Here is a 25563-nt window from a genome sequence, read left to right as displayed (position 1 = left end):
TAACCCTTCCTTCAGTATCATAGAATCATAGAATACAGTGCGGATCATTCGATCAAAATCCTGTAACTCCCTCGCTAACAGCACTGTGGGTGTACCTACACCACACACGGGGACTGACTGATGTCCAATCACAATCCTGGAACTCCCTCCCTAACAGCACTGTGGGTGTACCTACACCACACGGGGACTGACTGATGTCCAATCACAATCCTGGAACTCCCTCCCTAACAGCACTGTGGGTGTACCTACCCACAGCATGGTTTTGTAAGAGGGAGGTCGTGCCTTACAAATTTGGTGGAGTTTTTTGAGGAAGTGACAAAGACGGTTGACGAAGGAAGAGCCGTGGATGTCGTATTTATGGATTTCAGTAAGGCATTTGACAAAGTCCCTCATGGCAGGTTGGTTAAGAAGGTTAAGGCTCATGGGATACAAGGAGAGGTGGCTAGATGGGTGGAGAACTGGCTTGGCCACAGGAGACAGAGGGTAGCAGTCGAAGGGTCTTTTTCCGGCTGGAGGTCCGTGACCAGTGGTGTTCCGCAAGGCTCTGTACTGGGACCTCTGCTATTTGTGATATATATAAATGATTTGGAAGAAGGTGTAACTGGCGTTATCAGCAAGTTTGCGGATGACACGAAGATGGCTGGACTTGCGGATAGCGATGAACATTGTCGGACAATACAGCAGGATATAGATAGGCTGGAAAATTGGGCGGAGAAATGGCAGATGGAATTTAATCCAGATAAATGCGAAGTGATGCATTTTGGAAGAACTAATGGAGGGGGGAGTTATACAATAAATAGCAGAGCCATCAGGAGTATAGAAACACAGAGGGACCTAGGTGTGCAAGTCCACAAATCCTTGAAGGTGGCAACACAGGTGGAGAAGGTGGTGAAGGCATATGGTATGCTTGCCTTCATAGGACGGGGTATAGAGTATAAAAGCTGGAATCTGATGTTGCAGCTGTATAGAACGCTGGTTAGGCCACATTTGGAGTACTGCATCCAGTTCTGGTCGCCGCACTACCAGAAGGACGTGGAGGCTTTAGAGAGAGTGCAGAGAAGGTTTACCAGGGTGTTGCCTGGTATGGAGGGTCTTAGCTATGAGGAGAGATTGGGTAAACTGGGCTTGTTCTCCCTGGAAAGACGGAGAATGAGGGGAGACCTAATAGAGGTATACAAGATTATGAAGGGTATAGATAGGGTGAACAGTGGGAAGCTTTTTCCCAGGTCGGAGGTGACAATCACGAGGGGTCATGGGCTCAAGGTGAGAGGGGCGAGGTATGACTCAGATATTAGAGGGATGTTTTTTACACAGAGGGTGGTGGGGGCCTGGAATGCGCTGCCAAATAGGGTGATGGAGGCAGACACGCTGGCATCGTTTAAGACTTACCTGGATAGTCACATGAGCAGCCTGGGAATGGAGGGATACAAACGAATGGTCTAGTTGGACCAATGAGCGGCACAGGCTTGGAGGGCCGAAGGGCCTGTTTCCTGTGCTGTACTGTTCTTTGTTCTTCGTTCTTTGGGACTGCACTGCAGCGACAGCACCTTCCAAACCCGCCACCTCTACCACCTAGAAGGACAAGGGGGGCGGACAGCAGACACATGGGGAACACCCCCACCTGCACGTTCCTCTCTCCAAGCCCCAATCCCTCCTGACACAAATCCAACCCAGTCAAGATGGCGGCTCACCCACCACCTTCTCAAGAGGGGCAATTAGGGATGGGCAATAAATACTTGACCTTGCCCAGTGACAGTCACATCAAGAGACTGCTGGCATAACAGAATGGAAAGCTGTGTTTGTGTTGTGTTTGGGATCCATGCCTCAGGTGACAGGTTTCTGTGTCCCCCTCCAGCTCCCTGTCTGACCGAGGCGGCCTCAAGGACACCTGGGGCCCTACGTCACTGGATAATCGCCAAGCGGAGGCCTTTGAGAAGAAAATAAAGCAGCTGGAATCTGACAAGAGGGAGCTCAATCGCAAACTTCAAGGTGAGGATTCGATTTCTTTTTTCATAGAATCCCGACAGTGCAGAAGGAGGCCATTCGGCCCATCGAGACTGCGCCGACCACAATCCCACCCAGGCCCTATCTCCATATCCCTGCTTATTTACCCTACTAGTCCCCATGACACTCGGGGTCAACTTAGCATGGCCAATCCACCTAACCCGCACATCTTTGGACACTAAGGGGCAATTTAGCATGGCCAATCCATCTAACCTGCAAATCTTTGGACACTAAGGGGCAATTTAGCATGGCCCATCCACCTAACCTGCATATCTTTGGACACCAAGGGTTAATTTAGCATGGCCAATCCAACTAACCTACACATCTTTGGACACTAAGGGACAATTTAGCATGGCCAATCCACTTAACCTGCACATTTTTGGACACTAAGGGGCAATTCAGCATGGCCAATCCAACTAACCCTACACATCTTTGGACACTAAGGGGCAATTCAGCATGGCTAATCCAACTAACCCTACACATCTTTGGACACTCATGGGCAATTTAGCATGGCCAATCCAACTAACCCTACACATCTTTGGACACTAAGGGGCAATTTAGCATGGCTAATCCACCTAGCCTACTCATCTTTGGACACTCATGGGCAATTTAGCATGGCCAATCCACCTAACCCGCACATCTTTGGACACTAAGGGGCAATTTAGCATGGCCAATCCACCTAACCTGCACATCTTTGGACTCGAAGGGGCAATTTAGCACGGCCAATCCACCTAACCTGCACATCTTTGGGCTGTGGGAGGAAACCGGAGCACCCGGAGGAAACCCACGCAGACACGCGGGGGAGAACGTGCAGACTCCGCACAGACAGTGACCTAAGCTGGAATTGAACCCGGTTCCCTGGCGCTGCGAGGCAGCAGTGCTAACCCACTGTGCCATCCTGCCGCATGTTGTTGCATAGTTGATTCGAGTAACTGTCGACTGGGAGGCAGAAAGTTAGAATTTGGTGTTTGTAACATTGTAAAATGCTGGGGGCGGGGGGGGGGGGGTGGTCGGAGGGGGGGGGGGGGTCGGGGGGGGGTGGTGGGGTCGGGGGTGGGGTTGGGGTGGGGGAGTGGGGTCGGGGGGGGTGGGGTCGGGGGGGTGGGGTCGGGGGGGTGGTGTGGTGGGGGGGGTGGGGGACGAGGGGGGCGGGGGGCGGGAAGCATTGCTCGGTCTCGATAAAAGGTGGTGCTTTTTCTGTGCTTAGAGATTTTTTAAATGCAAGTACACGGAGAGCCCAGACTGAAACATTTACATCGAAAGGCCAAGCAGCAGTGTTACCAAGGCAACAGGTTTTTGAATTTAGCCAATCAATTTGAATCAGGCACTTAGATACCAAGAACCTATTAAATTTAAATCTGATGGTCTTGACCAATCCTATTGTGGGAAATATTGATATGTCATCATGGATATAAAAGAAAGGGGGTAGAGGGACAAACTGGGGAGAGCAACTGCCACCTGACAGAGATGACAGTTGTCGAGAGAGAGAGAGAGAGTCGCTGGCTCTCATAGCTTCGTCTATGTTTAGAGAAAGCACCATCGAGATAACGAGGAAGAAAGAAGTTCCAGACAGATGAATCAATTGAGAAAGCCCAGAATGTTCCAGAAGATACCAAACCTGGTTGTAATTTAGAGAGTGACGAAATTCTATTCTTGTTAATGAGTGGGAATTGCATTTATTGGAACAGCTTACCATTGGAATAATATTTATTTGGGAATAGTTAATAGTTGGAGGGGTTTATTCAGTTTGTTAATAGTTTAGTTAATTTACTAAACTGTTAGATAAATAAATTGTTAGGTGTTGATTCGAGAGAGAGTGTCAGGGATTTATTTTGTGTTTAACCACTAGGGGTTGCTGAAGAGCAGGTCACACCACTTCACACACACTTTTTACAGATTATAGGGTGAGGTATTCCTCTCTGGGTGTTTCGGGGTTCGTTCTCGGGGGGGGGGGGGATTGACTGCTGCTTTATAACAATATCAAAGTCTATTAATGGACACAATTTTCATTGTAACTTGTTCAGGGTAGAAGCTTCCTTGGGAAACCCAAATAAGATTGTCAAACTTTGGAAATGAATACCAGACTGTTATGGTATCCGGGAGTGAGTTACAGACTGGAATCTAATCGAGGGGTTCGGGGTGGTTTATATATAGAATAACAGATACCCGGGAGTGGGTTACAGACTGGAATCTAATCGAGGGGTTCGGGATGGTTTATATATAGAGTAACAGATGTCCGGGAGTGAGTTACAGACTGAAATCTAATCGAGGGGCTCAGGGTGGTTTATATATAGAATAACAGATACCCGGGAGTGAGTTACAGACCGGAATCTAATCGAGGGGTTCGGGGTGGTTTATATATAGAGTAACAGATACCCGGGAGTGAGTTACAGACTGAAATCGAATCGAGGGGTTCAGGGTGGTTTATATATAGAATAACAGATACCCGGGAGTGAGTTACAGACTGGAGTCTAATCAAGGGGTTTCGTGGTGGTTTATATGTAGAATAACAGATATCCGGGAGTGAGTTACAGACTGGAATCTAATCGAGGGGTTCGGGGAGATTTATATATAGAATAACAGATACACAGGAGTGAGTTACAGACTGGAATCTAATCGAGGGGTTCAGGATGGTGTATATATAGAATAACAGATACCTGGGAGTGAGTTGCAGACTGGAATCTAATCGAAGGGTTCGGGGTGGTTTATATATAGAATAACAGATACCCGGGAGTGAGTTACAGACTGGAATCTAATCGAGGGCTTTGGGGTGGTTTATATATAGAATAACAGATACCCGGGAGTGAGTTACAGACTGGAATCTAATCGAGGGGTTTGGGGTGGTTTATATATAGAATAACAGATACCCGGGAGTGGGTTACAGACTGGAATCTAATCGAGGGGTTCGGGGTGGTTTATATATAGAATAACAGATACCCGGGAGTGAGTTACAGACTGGAATCTAATCGAGGGGTTCGGGGTGGTTTATATATAGAATAACAGATACCCGGGAGTGAGTTACAGACTGGAATCTAATCGAGGGGTTCGGGGTGGTTTATATATAGAATAACAGATACCCGGGAGTGAGTTACAGACTGGAATCTAATCGAGGGGTTCGGGGTGGTTTATATATAGAATAACAGATACCCGGGAGTGGGTTACAGACTGGAATCTAATCGAGGGGTTCGGGATGGTTTATATATAGAATAACAGATGTCCGGGAGTGAATTACAGACTGGAATCTAATCGAGGGGTTCAGGGTGGTTTATATATAGAATAACAGATACCCGGGAGTGAGTTACAGACTGGAGTCTAATCGAGGGGTTTCGGGGTGATTTACATATAGAATAACAGATACCTGGGAGTGAGTTACAGACTGGAATCTAATCGAGGTGTTCGGGATGGTTTATATGTAGAATAACAGATATCCAGGAGTGAGTTACAGACTGGAATCTAATCGAGGGGTTCAGGGTGGTTTATATATAGAATAACAGATACCCGGGAGTGAGTTACAGACTGGAGTCTAATCAAGGGGTTCAGGGTGGTTTATATATAGAATAACAGATACCCGGGAGTGAGTTACAGACCGGAATCTAATCGAGGGGTTCGGACTGGTTTATATCTAGAATAACAGATACCCGGGAGTGAGTTACAGACTGGAATCTAATCGAGGGGTTCGGGATGGTTTATATATAGAATAACAGATGTCCGGGAGTGAATTACAGACTGGAATCTAATCGAGGGGTTCAGGGTGGTTTATATATAGAATAACAGATACCCGGGAGTGAGTTACAGACTGGAGTCTAATCGAGGGGTTTCGGGGTAGTTTATATATAGAATAACAGATACCTGGGAGTGAGTTCTTGACTGGAATCTAATCGAGGGGATCAGGGTAGTTTATATATAGAATAACAGATACCTGGGAGTGAGTTACAGACTGGAATCTAATCGAGTGGTTCGGGATGGTTTATATGTAGAATAACAGATATCCAGGAGTGAGTTACAGACTGGAATCTAATCGAGGGTTTCGGGGTGGTTTATATATAGAATAACAGATACCCGGGAGTGAGTTACAGACTGGAATCTAATCGAGGGGTTCGGGATGGTTTATATATAGAATAACAGATACCCGGGAGTGAGTTACAGACTGGAATCTAATCGCGGGGTTCAGGGTGGTTTATATATAGAATAACAGATACCTGGGAGTGAGTTACAGACTGGAGTCTAATCGACGGGTTCAGGGTGGTTTATATATAGAATAACAGATACCCGGGAGTGAGTTACAGACCGGAATCTAATAGAGGGGTTCGGACTGGTTTATATCTAGAATAACAGATACCCGGGAGTGAGTTACAGACTGGAATCTAATCGAGGGATTCGGGGTGGTTTATATGTAGAATAACAGATACCTGGGAGTGAGTTACAGACTGGAATCTAATCGAGGGATTCGGGGTGGTTTATATATAGAATAACAGATACCCGGGAGTGAGTTACAGACTGGAATCTGATCGAGGGGTTCGGGGTGGTTTATATATAGAATACAGATACCCGGGAGTGAGTTACAGACTGGAATCTAATCGAGGGGTTCAGGGTGGTTTATATATAGAATAACAGATACCCGGGAGTGAGTTACAGACTGGAGTCTAATCGAGGGGTTCAGGGTGGTTTATATATAGAATAACAGATACCCGGGAGTGAGTTACAGACCGGAATCTAATCGAGGGGTTCGGACTCGTTTATATCTAGAATAACAGATACCCGGGAGTGAGTTACAGACTGGAATCTAATCGAGGGGTTCGGGATGGTTTATATATAGAATAACAGATGTCCGGGAGTGAATTACAGACTGGAATCTAATCGAGGGGTTCAGGGTGGTTTATATATAGAATACAGATACCCGGGAGTGAGTTACAGACTGGAATCGAATCGAGGGGTTCGGGGTGGTTTATATATAGAATAACAGATACCTGGGAGTGAGTTACAGACCGGAATCTAATCGAGGGGTTCGGGGTGGTTTATATCTAGAATAACAGATACCCGGGAGTGAGTTACAGACCGGAATCTAATCGAGGGGTTCGGACTGGTTTATATCTAGAATAACAGATACCCGGGAGTGAGTTACAGACTGGAATCTAATCGAGGGATTCGGGGTGGTTCATATATAGAATAACAGATATCCAGGAGTGAGTTACAGACTGGAATCTAATCGAGGGATTCGGGGTGGTTTATATATAGAATAACAGATACCCGGGAGTGAGTTACAGACTGGAATCTGATCGAGGGGTTCGGGGTGGTTTATATATAGAATAACAGATACCCGGGAGTGAGTTACAGACTGCATTCGAATCGAGGGGTTCGGGGTGGTTTATATATAGAATAACAGATACCCGGGAGTGAGTTACAGACTGGAATCGAATCGAGGGGTTCGGGGTGGTTTATATCTAGAATAACAGATACCCGGGAGTGAGTTACAGACCGGAATCTAATCGAGGGGTTCGGGGTGGTTTATATCTAGAATAACAGATACCCGGGAGTGAGTTACAGACCGGAATCTAATCGAGGGGTTCGGGGTGGTTTATATATAGAATAACGGATACCTGGGAGTGAGTTACAGACTGGAATCTAATCGAGGGGTTCGGGGTGGTTTATATATAGAATAACGGATACCCAGGAGTGAGTTACAGACTGGAATCTGGGATTTTGTCCATATGTAGTTTTATGTACAGAATTACTGGAAGATACGAGGCCGGAGTCTCATGGAGTGGATTGGAAAGCCTCCTCCACCTCCTATTATCTGTGTTTCTGTAGGAGTGGTGAGCCTGTGGAATTCATTCCCACAGGAAGTAGTTGATGCCAAAACATTGAATGTATTCAAGAGGCGGCTGGATATAGCACTTGGGGCGAACGGGGTCAAAGGTTATGGGGAGAAAGCAGGATGAGGCTATTGAGTTGGATGATCAGCCATGATGGCGATGAATGGGGGGGCAGACCCGAAGGGCCGAATGGCCTCCTCCTGCTCCTATCTTCTCTGTTTATAATGGATCGTTTTCAGTTAGTTGAACCAAATTTGGTTAACAGTCACCCAGTTTGCCAACGATTACCATGGAGATGAGTGGTAATCCCCAGGTGTGAGATATGTGATGTGTCGCAATCCCTCCATGATATTGAAGTTTCTCTGTTGACAGAATCTTTCCAGAACTCTTCTGCTGGTCACAGCAGCCCGGGAGGAGCCAACAAAGAATCAGAACTCAAAGGCCTGAAAGAGGAAATGTTGATCCTACAAAAGAAACTGCTAGGTGAGAAACCAGCTTTACAGCAAACATAAAACCAGTGATTCAGCACCAACAGACTGCTGGATTCACTTAACATCAGCTGCTCTTATTATAGTGGAGAGGGAGCTTTACTCTGTATCTAACCCCGTGCTGTCCCTGTCCTGGGAGTGTTTGATGGGGGACAGTGTAGAGGGAGTTTTACTCTGTATCTAACCCCGTGCTGTACCTGTCCTGGGAGTGTTTGTTGGGGACAGTGTAGAGGGAGCTTTACTCTGTATCTAACCCCGTGCTGTACCTGTCCTGGGAGTGTTTGATGGGGACAGTGTAGAGGGAGCTTTACTCTGTATCTAACCTTGTGCTGTACCTGTCCTGGGAGTGTTTGATGGGGGACAGTGTAGAGGGAGCTTTACTCTGTATCTAACCCCGTGCTGTACCTGTCCTGGGAGTGTTTGATGGGGGACAGTGTAGAGGGAGGTTTACTCTGTATCTAACCCCATGCTGTACCTGTCCTGGGAGTGTTTGATGGGGGACAGTGTAGAGGGAGCTTTACTCTGTATCTAACCCCGTGCTGTACCTGTCCTGGGAGTGTTTGCTGGGGGACAGTGTAAAGGGAGCTTTACTCTGTATCTAACCCCGTGCTGTACCTGTCCTGGGAGTGTTTGATGGGGGACAGTGTAGAGGGAGCTTTACTCTGTATCTAACCCCGTGCTGTACCTGTCCTGGGAGTGTTTGATGGGGGACAGTGTAGAGGGGGATTTTACTCTGTATCTAACCCCGTGCTGTACCTGTCCAGGGAGTGTTTGATGGGAGACAGTGTAGAGGGAGCTTTACTCTGTATCTAACCCCGTGCTGTACCTGTCCTGGGAGTGTTTGATGGGAGACAGTGTAGAGGGAGCTTTACTCTGTATCTAACCCCGTGCTGTACCTGTCCTGGGAGTGTTTGATGGGGGACAGTGTAGAGGGAGCTTTTACTTTGTATCTAACCCCGTGCTGTACCTGTCCTGGGAGTGTTTGATGGGGGACAGTGTAGAGAGAGCTTTACTCTGTATCTAACCCCGTGCTGTACCTGTCCTGGGAGTGTTTGATGGGGACAGTGTAGAGGGAACTTTACTCTGTATCGATCCCCGTGCTGTACCTGTCCTGGGAGTGTTTGATGGGGACAGTGTAGAGGGAACTTTACTCTGTATCTAACCCCGTGCTGTACCTGTCCTGGGAGTGTTTGATGGGGGGACAGTGTAGAGGGAGCTTTACTCTGTATCTAACCCCGTGCTGTACCTGTCCTGGGAGTGTTTGATGGGGGACAGTGTAGAGGGAGCTTTACTCTGTATCTAACCCCATGGTGAACCTGTCCTGGGAGTGTTTGATGGGGGACAGTGTAGAGGGAGCTTTACTCTGTATCTAACCCCATGGTGAACCTGTCCTGGGAGTGTTTGATGGGGGACAGTGTAGAGGGTGCTTTACTCTGTATCTAACCCCATGGTGAACCTGTCCTGGGAGTGTTTGATGGGGGACAGTGTAGAGGGAGCTTTACTCTGTATCTAACGCTGTGCTGTACCTGTCCTGGGAGTGTGTGATGTGGACACTGGATGATGGGAATGCATGCTCCAATAGAATGAGTGGGAGCAGAATGTCAGGTGTTGGAGTGGGAACAGGAAGGAGTGAAAGGACCGAGCGAAGATTTACCAAGTCAAAAGGCAAGGTCCTATTCAGGCTGCCCCCACTGAAGGCTCTGCCCTCTTGGATTCATGACCTCTGGGTTCCTCTCCATTCCTGTGGCCTTGTCCTCATTGCCCTCTTGCCCTCTGCCAGTCTCCGAGTACCTCCTCCTTATCTTCACAGCCCTCCATCACATCAGCCTCCCCAAGGGACTCCCTCCTGACTTATGATCTCTGAGGCAGCACGGTGGCACAGTGATTAGCACTGCTGCCTCACAGTGCCAGGGGCCCGGGTTCGATTCCCGGCTTGGGTCACTGTCTGTGTGGAGTCTGCACGTTCTCCCCGTGTCTGTGTGGGTTTCCTCCGGGTGCTCCGGTTTAGAACATAGAACATAGAACAGTACAGCACAGAACAGGCCCTTCGGCCCACGATGTTGTGCCGCGCTTTATCTGAAACCAAGATCAAGCTATCCCACTCCCTATCATCCTGGTGTGCTCCATGTGCCTATCCAATAACCGCTTAAATGTTCCTAAAGTGTCTGACTCCACTATCACTGCAGGCAGTCCATTCCACACCCCAACCACTCTCTGCGTAAAGAACCTACCTCTGATATCCTTCCTATATCTCCCACCACGAACCCTATAGTTATGCCCCCTTGTAATAGCTCCATCCACCCGAGGAAATAGTCTTTGAACGTTCACTCTATCTATCCCCTTCATCATTTTATAAACCTCTATTAAGTCTCCCTTATTAAGGTTTCCTCCCACAGTCCAAAGATGTGTAGGTTAGGTGGATTGGCCATGCTAAATTGCCCCTTAGTGTCCAAAGATGTCAGGTTAGGTGGATTGGCCATGCTAAATTGCCCCTTAGTGTCCAAAGATGTGTGGGTTAGGTGGATTTGCCCTGCTAAATTGCCCCTTAGTGCCAGAGGGATTAGCAGGATAAGTACATTGGGTTACAGTGATAGGGCCTGGGTGGGATTGTGATCAGTGCAGACTCCAGGGGCTGAATGGCCTCCTTCTATACTGTACGATTCTCACACTGTTGTTTTTCAGAGAGTCAACTCGACAATGAGGATGACGTGAAGATGAGGAACGAGGCTGAGAACCATCAACTCAGAGCCTTGGAGAAGCAGCTGAAGACTCTCAGACAGGAGAAGGACGAGGTCTACAAGGTATTCACGCACCTTATTCCATTTGTCTCTAATTGTAGCTTTTCACCATTGATCTCTAAGTGACCCTTGGCACCATTAATCTCTAAGTGACCCTTGGCACCATTGATCTCTAAGTGACCCTTGGCACCATTAATCTCTAAAGTTGAAGTTTATTTACTAGTGTCATGAGTAGGCTTACGTTAACACCGCAATGAAGTTGCTGTGAAAATCCCCTCGTTGCCACACTCCTGTTCGGGTTACACTGAGGGAGAATTTAGCACCCTAACCAGCACGTCTTTCAGACTGTGGGGGGAAACCGGAGCACCCGGAGGAAACCCACGCAGACACGGGGAGAACATGCAGACTCCGCACAGACAGTGACCCGAGCCGGGAATCGAACCCGGGTCCCTGGCGCTGTGAGGCAGCAGTGCTAACCCACTGTGCCACCGTGCTGTCCTACACAAAGGACAGAGAATCTCAATAGAGATGTATATCAATGCAGAAGGGGAACTTGCCACTGTCGGGAAAGATGATCACTGTGTAGAAAGAGGTACGGTCCCTTCACAGAAAGAGAAACTGCACAGTGGGAGACCGATGGTCACTGCACAGAACAGTATATATGGTCTTGAGGCAGAGAGAGATGTTAACAGAGAGAGAAATGATCATCACATCGACAAACAGTCAGTACCAGAGGGAGGGGAACATGGCTTTAAAAAGAAAAATCTCTCAATGACCCTTGACACCATTGACCTCTCAGTGACCCTTGACACCATTGATCTCTAGGTGACCCTTGACACGATTGACCACTAAGTGACCCCTGACACCATTGATCTCTAAGTGACCCTTGACACTATTGACCGCTAAGTGACCCCTGACACCATTGATCTCTAAGTGACCCTTGATGCTATTGATCTCTAAATGATCCTTGACACCATTGATCTCTCGGTGACCCTTGACATCATTGATCTCCAAGTGACCCTTGGCACCATTGATCTTCAAGTGACCCTTGACACCATTGACCTCTACATGACCCTTGACACCAATGATTTCTAGATGACCCTTGACACCATTGATCTCTAAGTGACCATTCACACCATTGATCTCTCAGTGACCCTTGGCACCATTGATCTCTAAGTGACCCCTGACACCATTGATCTCTAGGTGACCTTTGACACTAATTATTTCTGATTAGACCTTGGCACAATTTGCCTCCAATTGACCCTCTCTCTCCCTAACGCTCTGCAGGAACTGGTTGACGCCCGGGAGCAGCTAAGCACTCGGAGCCGCGAGCTGCGCGAGGCGCAGGTCAAGCGCCAGCGGGCGGTCAAGGAGGCCCAGGAAGGGGAGGAGCGCTACTCCCAGCTCCGCTCGCAAAAGCTGAAGCTGTCCCGAGAGCTGCGGGACCGCGAGGAGGAGATGGAGGTGGTGATGGAGAAGGTGGAGAGCCTGAGGCAGGAGCTGAGCAAGGTGGACAAGAGCAAAATGGAGGTGAGGGGGGCGGGGGACGGGGGGGGGGACTCACTCCAACACAACCCTGAGGACCGGGACATCCGAGGGATCCGATATTGAGTGTTGGCTGATTGACTATGGAAGGCAGCACAGTTTGTGACCTCACTCAACTGGCTGAATGTTCTCGATGGTGTGGGGAGTCCAGAACTAATGGGGGGTCATAGTTTGAGGATAAGGGGTAAACTTATTAAATTCTAACAGGGTTAGACAGAGTAGATTCAGAAAGAATGTTCCCGATGATGGGAGGAGTCCAGAATTAGGGGGTCATAGTTTGAGGATAAGGGGGTAAACCTTTTAGGACTGAGGTGAGGAGAAATTTCTTCACCCAGAGAGCGGTGGAATTCACTCCCACAGAAAGTAGTTGAGGCCAAAACACTGTGTGATTTCACGAAGAAATTAGATATCGCTCTTGGGGCTAAAGGGATCGAGGGATATGGGGGGAAGGTGGGGATCAGTGTTTTTGTAATTCATACGGTCCCTACAGTGCAGAAGGAGGCCAATCAGCCCATCGAGCCTGCACTGACATCAATCCCACCCAGTCCCCAATCCCGTAACCTGATGGATTTACCCCAGCTGGTGTCCCTGACACTAAGTGGCAATTTAGCATGGTCAATCCAACTAACCCGTATATCTTTGGACACTAAGGGGCAATTTAGCATGGCCAATCCACCTAACCTGCACATCTTTGGACACTAAGGGACAATTTAGCACGGCCAATCCACCTAACCCGCACATCTTTGGACACTCAGGAGCAATTTAGCATGGCCAATCCACCTAACCCGCACATCTTTGGACACTCAGGAGCAATTTAGCATGGCCAATCCACCTAACCCGCACATCTTTGGACACTAAGGGGCAATTTAGCATGGCCAATCCACCTAACCGTCACATCTTTGGACACTAAGGGACAATTTAGCATGGCCAATCCACCTAACCGTCACATCTTTGGACACTAAGGGGCAATTTAGCATGGCCAATCCACCTAACCCGCACATCTTTGGACACTCAGGAGCAATTTAGCATGGCCAATCCACCTAACCCGTACATCTTTGGACACTAAGGGACAATTTAGCATGGCCAATCCACCGAACCTACACATCTTTGGACGCTAAGGGGCAATTTAGCATGGCTAATCCACCTAACCCGCACATCTTTCGGACTATGGGAGGAATTCCAGGGATCATTCTTGTGAACCTCCTCTGGACCCTTTCCAGGGCCAGCATTTATCTATTAGTGTCACAAGTAGGCTTACATTAACACTGCAATGAAGCTACTATGAAAATCCCCTAGTCGCCACACTCCGGCGCCTGTTCGGGTAACACCGAGGGAGAATTTAGCACGGCCAATGCACCCTAACCAGCACATCTTTTGAAGGAAACCGGAGCACCCGGAGGAAACCCACGCAGACACGGGGAGAATGTGCAGACTCCACACAGAGAGTGAGCCGAAGCCGGGAATCGAACCCGGGTCCCTGGCGCACTGAGACAGCAGTGCTAACCCACTGTGTTACCGTTTCGCTCCAAGAAGAAATTGGATACAACTCTTGGGGGCTAAAGGGATCGAGGGATATGGGGGGGAAAAGGGGGAAATCAGGATATTGAATTTGATGATCAGCCGTGTTCAAAATGAATGGAGGAACAGGCTCGGAGGGCCGAATGGCCTCCTCCGGTTCCAGTTTCTATGTTTCTAAAATACTAGAACTTTCTTCCAAATAGCAGTGAGGGTCTATCTGCACACCGGGTGGGGAGGGGCGGCGGGGGGGCGGGAGGGGGTTGCACTGCTAGTGTTGGGGATGCAGTCTTTTGGATGAGATGTTGAACCGAGGTACCAGTTGCCCTCTCAGGTGGAGATAAGAAAGATCCCGCTACCAACTGTTGGAAGAGAAGCCAGGGGAGGGAGTGGCAGGTGAGGCGGTGGGGTGGGGAGGGGGGGTAGTGCATAGGGTTGTGAGGGAACGGCAGGGGGTGACACTGGTAGACCTGTCACTGGGGTCTCGGGCTGCTGGTTGGAGGGTGGGGAGGAGGTGGGGGGCAGTGAATGAGTTGGCTGTGTCTGATTCCACCCTCGTGCGTTGCAGCTGGAAACGAAGATGGAGGAGGAGTCGCTGGAGACGGCAAGACAGCGCAAACTGTGGGAGCGCGGCGAGCAGAGGAGGAAGCAGCTGGAGGAGGACATGGAGAGGCTGAAGGTAACCACAAAGAAAGCAGCAATGCGTCCTTTACAGACCCACAAAGCTGGAGTGGCACAGCGGGTTCGCACTGCTGCCTCACGGCACAAGGGACCCGGGTTCGATTCCCGGTTTGGGTCACTGTCTGTGCGGAGTCTGCGCGTTCTCCCCGTGTCTGCGTGGGTTTCCTCCGGGTGCTCCGGTTTCCTCCCACAGTCCAAAGATGTGCAGGTTGGGTGGATTGGCCACGCTAAATTGTCCCTTAGTGTCAGGGGGGCTAGCTAGGGTAAATGCATGGGGTTATGGGGATCGGGTCTGGGTGGGATTGTAGTCGGTGCAGACTCGATGGGCCGAATGGCCTCCGGCACCGTAGGATTCTATGAATCTGGCTCATACCCGATTTATTGCTACTCGCGATGTTACCGGCCGCGTTCTGCCAGCGTTGCGCCTGGGAAGGGGATTCGGGGCCAGCAAGCAAGGGAGGGTGGCGATCGGAGAGGGGGGTGGAGGGTGGCTGATGTCCAGAGAGGTGATGGGGGGGTAGGGAGGGGACGATGTCCCGGGGGTGGTTCAAGGGGAGTCACCCAGTGTACACTTCGACACAGTGCACTGGGAGTTCGGAATCCCTGCGCAATGGCGCCCCTAGCAGTCTGCAGATGGCTTCCCGGTGTGAATACGCTCCGCCCACTCCTCCTACTGGCGAGAATCACATTTTGCCTCTTTTTCTTTCTACGTGCCATACAATTGCGACTGGGGGCTCGCCCAAAAAATGGGTGCGATCCTGTCCAGTTTCCATGCTCATTCGACACTGAAATTTTTTTTGGTAAGATCACTTCTGTCTTCTGTCTTCTGCAGTTGGCGCAGGCCGGAGAGGCTCCCTACGGACAAGGCCCTGACCCCAGCCAGGAGCTGGTGACGGCGAAGGCGGATCTGGAACAGAAGGTGCTGGCGTGCGAGGAGGAGCTGGCCAAGCGGGAGAGCACGCACGCGGCTGACCTGAAGTCCCTGCGCGAGCGACTGGCTGACTCAGAGGGTCAGCGGCAGCGGCTGGACAGGGAGCTGTCGGCAGGCAGGGAGCGGCTGGAGAAAGCGCGGAGCGATAGGTGAGGCCAGCGCCGCTAGTGGTGGGGAGCGGAACTGCAGGATGACCGGGGATGTGGGCCTGCTGGAATTTTGGGGGAGTATGTCTGCTGGGATTTTGGAGAGTGTGTCTGCTGGGATTTTGGAGAGTGTGTCTGCTGGGAATTTGGGGTGTTTGCTGGGATTTTGGGGGAGTGTGTCTGCTGGGATTTTGGGGGAGTGTGTTTGCTGGGATTTTGGGGGAGTGTGTCAGAGCTCCTGACAGATCCGCCAGTGCAAGCCCCTTGCTAACCATCACCCCGTCCTGATGTCCCGCAGGCAGTTGGAGCAGGAGGAAGCCCTGATGGAATTGCGGCTGGCCCACGAGCAAGAGAAAAGTCTGTTGAGGGAGGAGAACCTGAGGCTGAGCGTGGAACTGGAGCCGGTGAGTGTCCGAACCTTGTCCACCCACCCCCCCCCAACCCCCACTCCCCCACCACCGCCCCCCCCCACCCCCCCCCCCCCCCCCCCCACACCCCCACCCAAGGCCTTGAGCGGTCGTGAATAATGGGTGCAGCTCATACAGCTTTTGTCAAAGAACAAAGAAAGAACAGTACAGCACAGGAACCATAAGACATAGGAGCAGAATGAGGCCACTCGGCCCATCGAGTCTGCCCTGCCATTCAATCATGGCTGATATTTTTCTCATCCCCATTCTCCTGCCTTTTCCCCATAACCCCTGATCCCCTTATTAATCAAGAACCTATCTATCTCTGTGACACTCAATGACCCGGCCTCCACAGCCTTCTGCGGCAAAGAGTTCCACACATTCTCCATCTCTGGCTGAAGAAATTCTTCCTCATCTCTGTTTTAAAGGAGCGTCCCTTTAGCCTGTAGGCCCTTCGGCCCTCCAAGCTAAATGACACAAAGTTTGGTGGTTTTGTGGATAGTGTAGAGGGATGTCAGCAGTTGCAACGAGACATAGATAAGATGCAAGACTGGGCGGAGAAGTGGCAGATGGACTTCAACCCAGATAAGTGTGTGGTGGTTCATTTTGGCAGGTCGAATAGGATGGAAGAATATAATATTAAGGGTAAGACGCTTGGCAGTGTGGAAGATCAGCAGGATCTTGGGGTCCGGGTTCATAGGACGCTCAAAGCAGCGTCACAGGTAGAGGCTGTGGTTAAGAAGGCGTATGGAATACTGGCCTTCATCAATAGAGGAATTGAGTTTAGAAATCGGGAGATAATGCTGCAGCTGTATAGGACCCTGGTCAGACCCCACCTGGAGTACTGTGCCCAGTTCTGGTCGCCTCATTACAGAAAGGATGTGGAAGCCATAGAAAGGGTGCAGAGGAGATTTACAAGGATGTTGCCTGGATTAGGGGGCATGCCTTATGAGGATAGGTTGAGAGAGCTAGGTCTTTTCTCCTTGGAGAGGCGAAGGATGAGAGGTGACCTGATAGAGTTGTATAAGATGTTGAGGGGTAATGATAGAGTGGATTCTCAGAGGCTTTTACCCAGGGCTGAAATGGTTGTCACAAGAGGTCACAGGTTTAGGGTGCTGGGGAGTAGGTATAGAGGAGATGTTAGGGGTAAGTTTTTCACTCAGTGGGTCGTGGGTGTGTGGAATCGGCTGCCGTCAGTGATGGTGGAGGCGGATTCGATAGGGTCTTTTGAGAGACTTTTGGATAAGTTCATGGAAGTTAGTAAGATAGAGGGTTATCGGTCAGCCTAGTAGGTAGGGACATGTTCGGCGCAACTTGTGGGCCGAAGGGCCGGTTTGTGCTGTAGCTTTTCTATGTACTAAGCCTGCGCCGATCATGATGCTTGCCTAAACTAAAACCGTCTGCACTGACGGACCCCCTATCCTTCCATTCCCATCCTATTCATGTATTTGTCTAGTTGCCCCTTAAATGCCGCTATCGTACCCGCTCCCACCACCTCCCCGGGCAGCGTGTTCCAGACATTCACCACCCTCTGTGTAAAAAACTTGCCTCGTACATCTGGTTGTATCACAGCTTGGTATGGGGCTCCTGCTCTGCCCAAGACCGCAAGGAACTACAAAAGGTCGTGAATGTAGCCCAGTCCCATCAGCCAAACCAGCCTCCCATCCATTGACTCCGTCTACACTTCCCGCTGCCTCGGGGAAAAGCAGCCGGCATAATTAAGGACCCCACGCGCCCCGGACATTCTCTCTTCCACCTTCATCCATCGGGAAAAAGATACAAAAGTCTGAGGTCACGTACCGACCGACTCAAGAACAGCTTCTTCCCTGCTGCTATCAGACTTTTGAATGACCTACCTCGCATTAAGTTGATCTTTCTCTACACCCTAGCTGTGACTGTAACACTACATTCTGCACCCTCTCCTTTCCTTCTCTATGAACGGTATGCTTTGTCTGTATAGCGCGCAAGAAACAATACTTTTCACTGTATCCCAATACATGTGTCAATAATAAATCAGATCAAAATCAAATCCTCTAAACCTTGCCCCTCACACCTTAAACCTGTGCCCCCCGGGGTATTTGACTCTTCCACCCTGGAAAAAGGTTCTGACTATCCACTCTGTCCATGCCCCTCATAATCTTGTAGACTTCTATCAGGTCGCCCCTCAACCTCCGTCGTTCCAGTGAGAACAAACCGAGTTTCTCCAACCTCTCCTTGTAGCTCTTTAAAAAAAAATTCTATTTGATTTATTATTGTCACACGTATTATTTGCAAGGATGTTGCCTGGGTTGGGGGGCATGCCTTATGAGGATAGGTTGAGGGAGCTCGTCCTTTTCTCCTTGGAGAGGTGAAGGATGAGAGGTGACCTGATAGAGGTGTATAAGATGTTGAGAGGTATTGATCGAGTGGATTCTCAGAGGCTTTTTCCCAGGGCTGAAATGGTTGCCACAAGAGGACACAGGTTTAAGGTGCTGGGGAGTAGGTACAGAGGAGATGTCAGGGGTAAGTTTTTCACTCAGAGGGTGGTGGGTGCGTGGAATGGGCTGCCAGCAATGGTGGTGGAGACGGATTCGATCGGGTCTTTTAAGAGACTTTTAAATAAGTACATGGAACTTAGTCAGATAGAGGCCTAGTAATCGCTAAGGTAGGGACATGTTCGGCACAACTTTGTGGGCTGAAGGGCCTGTATTGTGCTGTAGTTTTTCTATGTTTCTATGTATTGGTACACAGTGAAAAGTATTGTCTAAAAGCAAATCACTGCGGATGCTGGAATCTGAAACCAAAACAGAAAATGCTGGAAAATCTCAGCAGGTCTGGAAGCATCTGTATGGAGAGAAAAGAGCTGACGTTTCCAGTCCAGACGATGGGGCTGCACGGTGGCACAGTGGGTTAGCGCTGCTGCCTCACAGCGCCAGGGACCTGGGTTCGATTCCCGGCTTGGGCCACTGTTTATGGAGTCTGCGCGTTCTCCCCGTGTCTGCGTGGGTTTCCTCCGGGTGCTCCGGTTTCCTCCCACAGTCCGAAAGACGTGCAGGTTAGGGTGCTAAATTCTCCCTCAGTGTAACCCGAACAGGCGCCGGACCGTGGCAACTAGGGGATTTTTACAGTAGCTTCATTGCAGTGTTAATGTAAGCCTGCTTGTGACACTAATAAATTAACTTTGACTCTTTGTCAAAGCTTTGACCGTAACAAATCCATTGTTGTAAAAAGATTAAGTTTATTTATTAGTGTCACAAGTAAGGCTTACATTAACACTGCAATGAAGTTACTGTGAAAATCCCCTAGTCGCCACACTCCGGCGCCTGTTCGGGTACACTGAGGGAGAGTTTAGCACGGCCAATGCACCCTAACCCGCACGTCTTTCGGACTGTGGGAGGAAACCGGAGCACCCGGAGGAAACCCACGCAGACACGGGGAGAACGTGCAAACTCCACACAGACAATGACTGGATTTGAACCCGGGTCCCTGGCGCTGTGAGGCAGCAGTGCTAACCACTGTGCCACTGTGAGAATCCGTCTGCGTTCACTAATGCCCTTCAGGGAAGGAAATCTGCCGCCCTTACCCAGTCTGGCCTACATGAGGCTCCAGACCCCACAGCAATGTGGTTGACTCTCAACTGCCCTTTTCTGAAATGGCCGAGCAAGACACTCAGTTCAAGGGGCAATTAGGGATGGGTAATTAATGCAAGGCCTTGTCCAGTGAGGTTCCCACACATCCCACGGAACAGTGACCAAGAGAAAACAAACTGCAATGTGATAATGACCCAGATCGTCTGACGTTTTCTACGATAATGGTTTATAACGATAAATATTGCCCCAGGATTTGATTTGATTTGATTTATTATTGTCACATGGGGTTAGTAGGGTAAATAAGTAGGGTTATGGGGATAGGGCCTGGGTGGGATTGTGGTTGGCGCAGTCTCGATGGGCCGAATGGTCTCCTTCAGCACCGTAGGGATTCTATGTATTAGTATACAGTATTGTTTCTTGCGCGCTATACAGACAAAGCATACTGTTCATAGTGAAGGAAAGGAGAGAGTGCAGAATGTAGTGTTACCGTCACAGCTAGGGTGTAGAGAAAGATCAACTTAATGCGAGGTAGGTCCATTCAAAGGTCTGACAGCAGCAGGGAAGAAGCTGCTCTTGAGTCGGTCGGTGCGTGACCTCAGACTTTTATGTCCTTTTCCTGAAGGAAGAAGGTGGAAAAGAGAATGTCCGGGGTGCGTGGGGGTCATTGATTATGCTGACTGCTTTTCCCCGAGGCAGCGGGAAGTGTAGACGGAGTTGATAGATGGGAGGCTGGTTTGCGTGATGGATTGGGCTACATTCACACTCCTTTGTAGCTTCTTGCGGCCTTGGATAGAGCGGGATGTCGGAATTAGGAGCAGAACTGGGCAAATTCAGCCCCTTCGAGCCTGCCCCGCCATTCAATCAGATCAGGGCTGATCTCTCCCTGGTCTCAAATCCACCTCCCCACCTTTTCCTCACATCCCCCTATCCCTTTTTTTCATAGGACACCAGGGAAAACTCCCGTTCTTCTGCCAACTCTTGGCGGCCCTCCTGAGAGGGCGGGAAGGGGACCTCACTTGAACGTTACATGTGAAAGATGACACTTCTGGCAGCCCTTGGAACTGGGAGATCCAGTTGGGCCTTCAAGCCTCTGAAGTGAGATTCAAAGCTGTAGCCCTGAAGGGGGGGTGGGGGGGGGGGGGGGTGGGGGAGGGGGGGGTGGGGGGGGGGGTGGGGGAGGGGGGGTGGGGGGGGGTGGGGGTGGGGGGGGGGTGGGGTGGGGGGGGTGGGGGTGGGGGGGGGGGGGGGTGGGGGAGGGGGGGTGGGGGAGGGGGGGGGGAGGGGGGGGTGGGAGTGGGGGGGGGGGTCCTTTTGTCCGGGGGTAGGGGAGGACGAGGACATTCGGAGGAGGGCTTCATCTGGATCTGACCTGTGACCTCTGACCTCTCGTAGCTCACGGAACAGCTGGACAGGCTGCAGACCACCAAGAAACAGCTGGAGGAAGAGATGCGGACACTCAAGGGCCGGAGAGAGACTGTGACACAGTGGGATGTCCAAATTGCGGAACTTATCCAGTGGTAAGGCATTGTGATTGGGGGTGGGGAGTGGATACGAGGAGATGGTGGGTAAAGATTGAGGGATACGGGGAGATGCTGGGTAAGGATTGTGGAACACGGGGAGGATGTGATCTCAGAGTGCGGGATTCTGGACCACCCGGGATGAGATCGGCTTGGGTCCCTTGGAGTCAGAGAGCTAATGGAATGTTCTGGATGCTCCTGTTAACAGGGTGAGCGAAGAGAAGGAAGCACGTGGCTATCTGCAATCTCTGGCCACCAAGATGACGGATGAACTGGACTCGTTGAAAAATCTGAGCAGCAACGTCAAGACGACGGTGAGGCTTCGGACTGCTTTTGTGGTGGATTTTTTTTTTTAGGGACACCCCAACCCTGGAAATGGGGCGGTGAAGCGACTTGCAAAGCCCACGACCGGGAGGTGGATTTGGGGATGCGGAATGGGGAGAAGGCAGGATTGAGGGATGAGGGGAGAATGCCGGTGTGTGGCGTTCATCATAGAATCCCTACAGTACAGAGGGAGGCTATTCAGCCCATCGAGCCTGCACCGACCACAATCCCACCCAAACTCTGTTCCCATAACCCCACATATTTACCCTGCTAATCCCCCTGACGCTAGGGTCAATTTAGCATGGCCAATCCACCTAACTTACACATCTTTGGACACTAAGGGCAATTTAGCATGGCCAATCCCCCTAATCCGCACATCTTTGGACACTATGTGGCAATTTACCATGGCCAATCCACCTAACCTACACATCTTTGGACACTAAGGGCAATTTAGCATGGCCAATCCCCCTAATCCACACATCTTTGGACACTAAGGGGGAATTTAGCATGGCCAATCCACCTAACCCGCACATCTTTGGACACTAAGGGGCAATTTAGCATGGCCAATCCACCTAACCTACACATCTTTCAGACTGTGCGAGGAAACCCACGCAGACATGGGGAGAATGTGCAAACTCCGCACAGACAGTGACCCAAGCCGGGAATCGAACCCGAGTCCCTGGCGCTGTGAGGCAGCAGTGCTAATCACTGTGCCATTGTGCTGCCCACAGGCTTTGCGGGCTTTGAAGTCAGCCATTTAATTGATCACAACTGTACCTTTCAAGTCACCAGACAAGTAACAGGGTTTTCGTAAGCAGGTGTTTTAACACAAACTATCGCAAGGACGCTGGAAAGCTACAGTTCACATCCCTGTAACGAGCCAGAGTGGCGTCGTCCCGGATACAAAGGCAATTAAAGTTTTCAAAATCGATTACAAGTAATTAGCATCAAGCAATCACAACCACTTTACGCTTGCTACATTATAATATCCAATCAGAATAAAAACCTCATAGTACAGCTCGTTCCTGTATCTGTGGATCCAGTTTGCGAGTTACAGACATCTGATTTATATGCTTTGCCAGGCGAAGGGCCTAGGTGTCTGTCTGTGAAGCCTCTTATAAGAAGATCTTTGTTTTTCAGCCTCTATGCTTTTTAAATTTGTGTGATTATTAATCCTTACAGTGGGATTGAGGGATACGGGAGAGTGTGGGTGGGTGGGATTGAGGGATACCGGGAGAATGTGTGTGGGTGGGATTGAGGGATACGGGAGAATGTGGGATTGAGGGATACGGGGAGAATGTGGGTGGGTGGGATTGAGGGATACGGGAGAATGTGGGATTGAGGGATACGGGGAGAATGTGGGTGGGTGGGATTGAGGGATACGGGAGAATGTGGGATTGAGGGATACGGGGAGAATGTGGGTGGGTGGGATTGAGGGATACGGGAGAATGTGGGATTGAGGGATACGGGGAGAATGTGGGTGGGTGGGATTGAGGGATACGGGAGAATGTGGGATTGAGGGATACAGGGAGAATGTGGATGGGATTGAGGGATACGGGAGAATGTGGGTGGGATTGAGGGATACAGGGAGAATGTGGGTGGGTGGGATTGAGGGATACAGGGAGAATGTGGGTGGGTGGGATTGATGGATACAGGGAGAATGTGGGTGGGTGGGATTGAGGGATACGGGGAGAATGTGGGTGGGATTGAGGGATACGGGGAGAATTTGGGTGGGTGGGATTGAGGGATACAGGAAGAATGTGGGTGGGTGGGATTGATGGATACAGGGAGAATGTGGGTGGGTGGGATTGTGGGATACAGGGAGAATGTGGGTGGGATTGAGGGATACGGGGAGAATGTGGGTGGGTGGGATTGAGGGATACAGGGAGAATGTGGGTGGGTGGGATTGAGGGATACAGGGAGAATGTGGGTGGGTGGGATTGATGGATACAGGGAGAATGTGGGTGGGTGGGATTGAGGGATACGGGGAGAATGTGGGTGGGATTGAGGGATACGGGGAGAATGTGGGTGGGATTGAGGGATACGGGGAGAATTTGGGTGGGTGGGATTGAGGGATACAGGGAGAATGTGGGTGGGTGGGATTGATGGATACGGAGAATGTGGGTGGGTGGGATTGAGGGATACGGGGAGAATGTGGGTGGGATTGAGGGATACGGGGAGAATGTGGGTGGGTGGGATTGAGGGATACAGGGAGAATGTGGGTGGGTGGGATTGATGGATACAGGGAGAATGTGGGTGGGTGGGATTGAGGGATACAGGGAGAATGTGGGTGGGATTGAGGGATACGGGGAGAATGTGGGTGGGTGGGATTGAGGGATACGGGAGAATGTGGGTGGGATTGAGGGATACGGGCAGAATGTGGGTGGGTGGGATTGAGGGATACGGGGAGAATGTGGGTGGGATTGAGGGATACGGGGAGAATGTGGGTGGGTGGGATTGAGGGATACGGGGAGAATGTGGGTGGGATTGAGGGATACGGGGAGAATGTGGGATTGAGGGATACGGGGAGAATGTGGGATTGAGGGATACGGGGAGAATGTGGGTGGGTGGGATTGAGGGATACGGGGGAGAACGTGCAGACTCCGCACAGACAGTGACCCAAGCCGGGAATCGAACCCGGGTCCCTGGCGCTGTGAGGCAGCCGCGCTAACCCACTGTGCCACCGTGCACTGAGGGGTAATTTAGCAATCACCCTAACCCACAGATCTTTGGACACTGTGGGAGGAAACCGGAGCATCCGGAGGAAACCCACGCAGACACGGGGAGGAAGTGCAGTTGGTGACCCAAGCCAGGAGTCGAACCCGGGTCCCTGGCGCTGTGAGGCAACAGTGCTAACCCACTGTGCCACCGTGCTGCCCTGTGACTCTCTGATATCAACCCCAGAACCTGAGGAAAGTTGAAAGATTAGGAAGGTTTTTAGAGTGGGAGCGGAAAGGACATTCTCAAACTCTCTCTCTCTCTCCCTCTCTGTTGGTGCAGGACACTCACTGGAAGACCCGTAGACTTCAGAAACTGGAAGCCTCGGCCAAGCTGGAGTTACAGTCGGCGTTGGAGGCCGAGCTCCGGGCAAAGCAATCACTGCAGGAACAGCTCAATGAGGCCAAGGCCACGAACCTGGCCACAGAATGGTAAAGGAGTGCGGGCAGAGGGGGAGGGAACACAACCCACTCCACACAGCGAAATGTGGGTGCTGTCTCACTCTGGGCAGGGTCACCACAGCCAGCTCAGCACATCGCATCTAACCCCGTAACTGTCCTGGGGGACAGTGTACAGGGAGCTTTACTCTGTATCTAACCCCGTGCTGTACCTGTCCTGGGAGTGTTTGATGAGGGGGACAGTGTAGAGGGAGCTTTACTCTGTATCTAACCCCGTACTGTACCTGTCCTGGGAGTGTTTGCTGGGGGACAGTGTAGAGGGAGCTTTACTCTGTATCTAACCCCGTGCTGTACCTGTCCTGGGAGTGTTTGATGGGGGACAGTGTAGAGGGAGCTTTACTCTGTATCTAACCCCGTGCTGTACCTGTCCTGGGAGTGTTTGATGGGGACAGTGTAGAGGGAGCTTTACTCTGTATCTAACCCCATGCTGTACCTGTCCTAGAAATCATAGAAACCCTACAGTGCAGAAGGAGGCCATTCGGCCCATCGAGTCTGCACCGACCACAATCCCACCCAGGCCCTACCCGCTAGTCCCTTTTTTTACCCGCTAATCCCTCTAACCTACGTATCCCAGGACTCTAAGGGGCAATTTTTAACCTGGCCAATCAACCTAACCCGCACATCTTTGGACTGTGGGAGGAAACCGGAGCACCCGGAGGAAACCCACGCAGACACGAGGAGAATGTGCAAACTCCACACAGACAGTTTC

General features: G+C 50.6%; 1 protein-coding gene across 1 annotated transcript in view; it reads left to right on the top strand.

Moving 5' to 3' along the window:
* The window catches only part of LOC144487305 (serine/threonine-protein kinase MRCK alpha-like), a gene marked incomplete at its 3' end in the record, with an annotated part of 143483 nt that overhangs the window by 70929 nt on the left and 46991 nt on the right, over window positions 1-25563 (top strand). Inside the window, exons 10-19 of the mRNA XM_078205385.1 lie at window positions 1856-1989; window positions 8190-8300; window positions 10988-11106; window positions 12331-12573; window positions 14672-14782; window positions 15617-15864; window positions 16160-16265; window positions 21230-21354; window positions 21563-21668; window positions 24679-24827. Coding sequence (XP_078061511.1) covers window positions 1856-1989; window positions 8190-8300; window positions 10988-11106; window positions 12331-12573; window positions 14672-14782; window positions 15617-15864; window positions 16160-16265; window positions 21230-21354; window positions 21563-21668; window positions 24679-24827 — 1452 coding nt within the window. The remainder of the gene's footprint in view (window positions 1-1855; window positions 1990-8189; window positions 8301-10987; window positions 11107-12330; window positions 12574-14671; window positions 14783-15616; window positions 15865-16159; window positions 16266-21229; window positions 21355-21562; window positions 21669-24678; window positions 24828-25563) is intronic.

The sequence above is a fragment of the Mustelus asterias genome, unplaced genomic scaffold, assembly GCF_964213995.1.
Source record: "Mustelus asterias unplaced genomic scaffold, sMusAst1.hap1.1 HAP1_SCAFFOLD_723, whole genome shotgun sequence".
Taxonomy (NCBI): domain Eukaryota; kingdom Metazoa; phylum Chordata; class Chondrichthyes; order Carcharhiniformes; family Triakidae; genus Mustelus; species Mustelus asterias.
The sequence above is the reverse complement of the archived record's forward strand: the minus strand, read 5'-3'. Positions and strand labels throughout refer to the sequence as shown.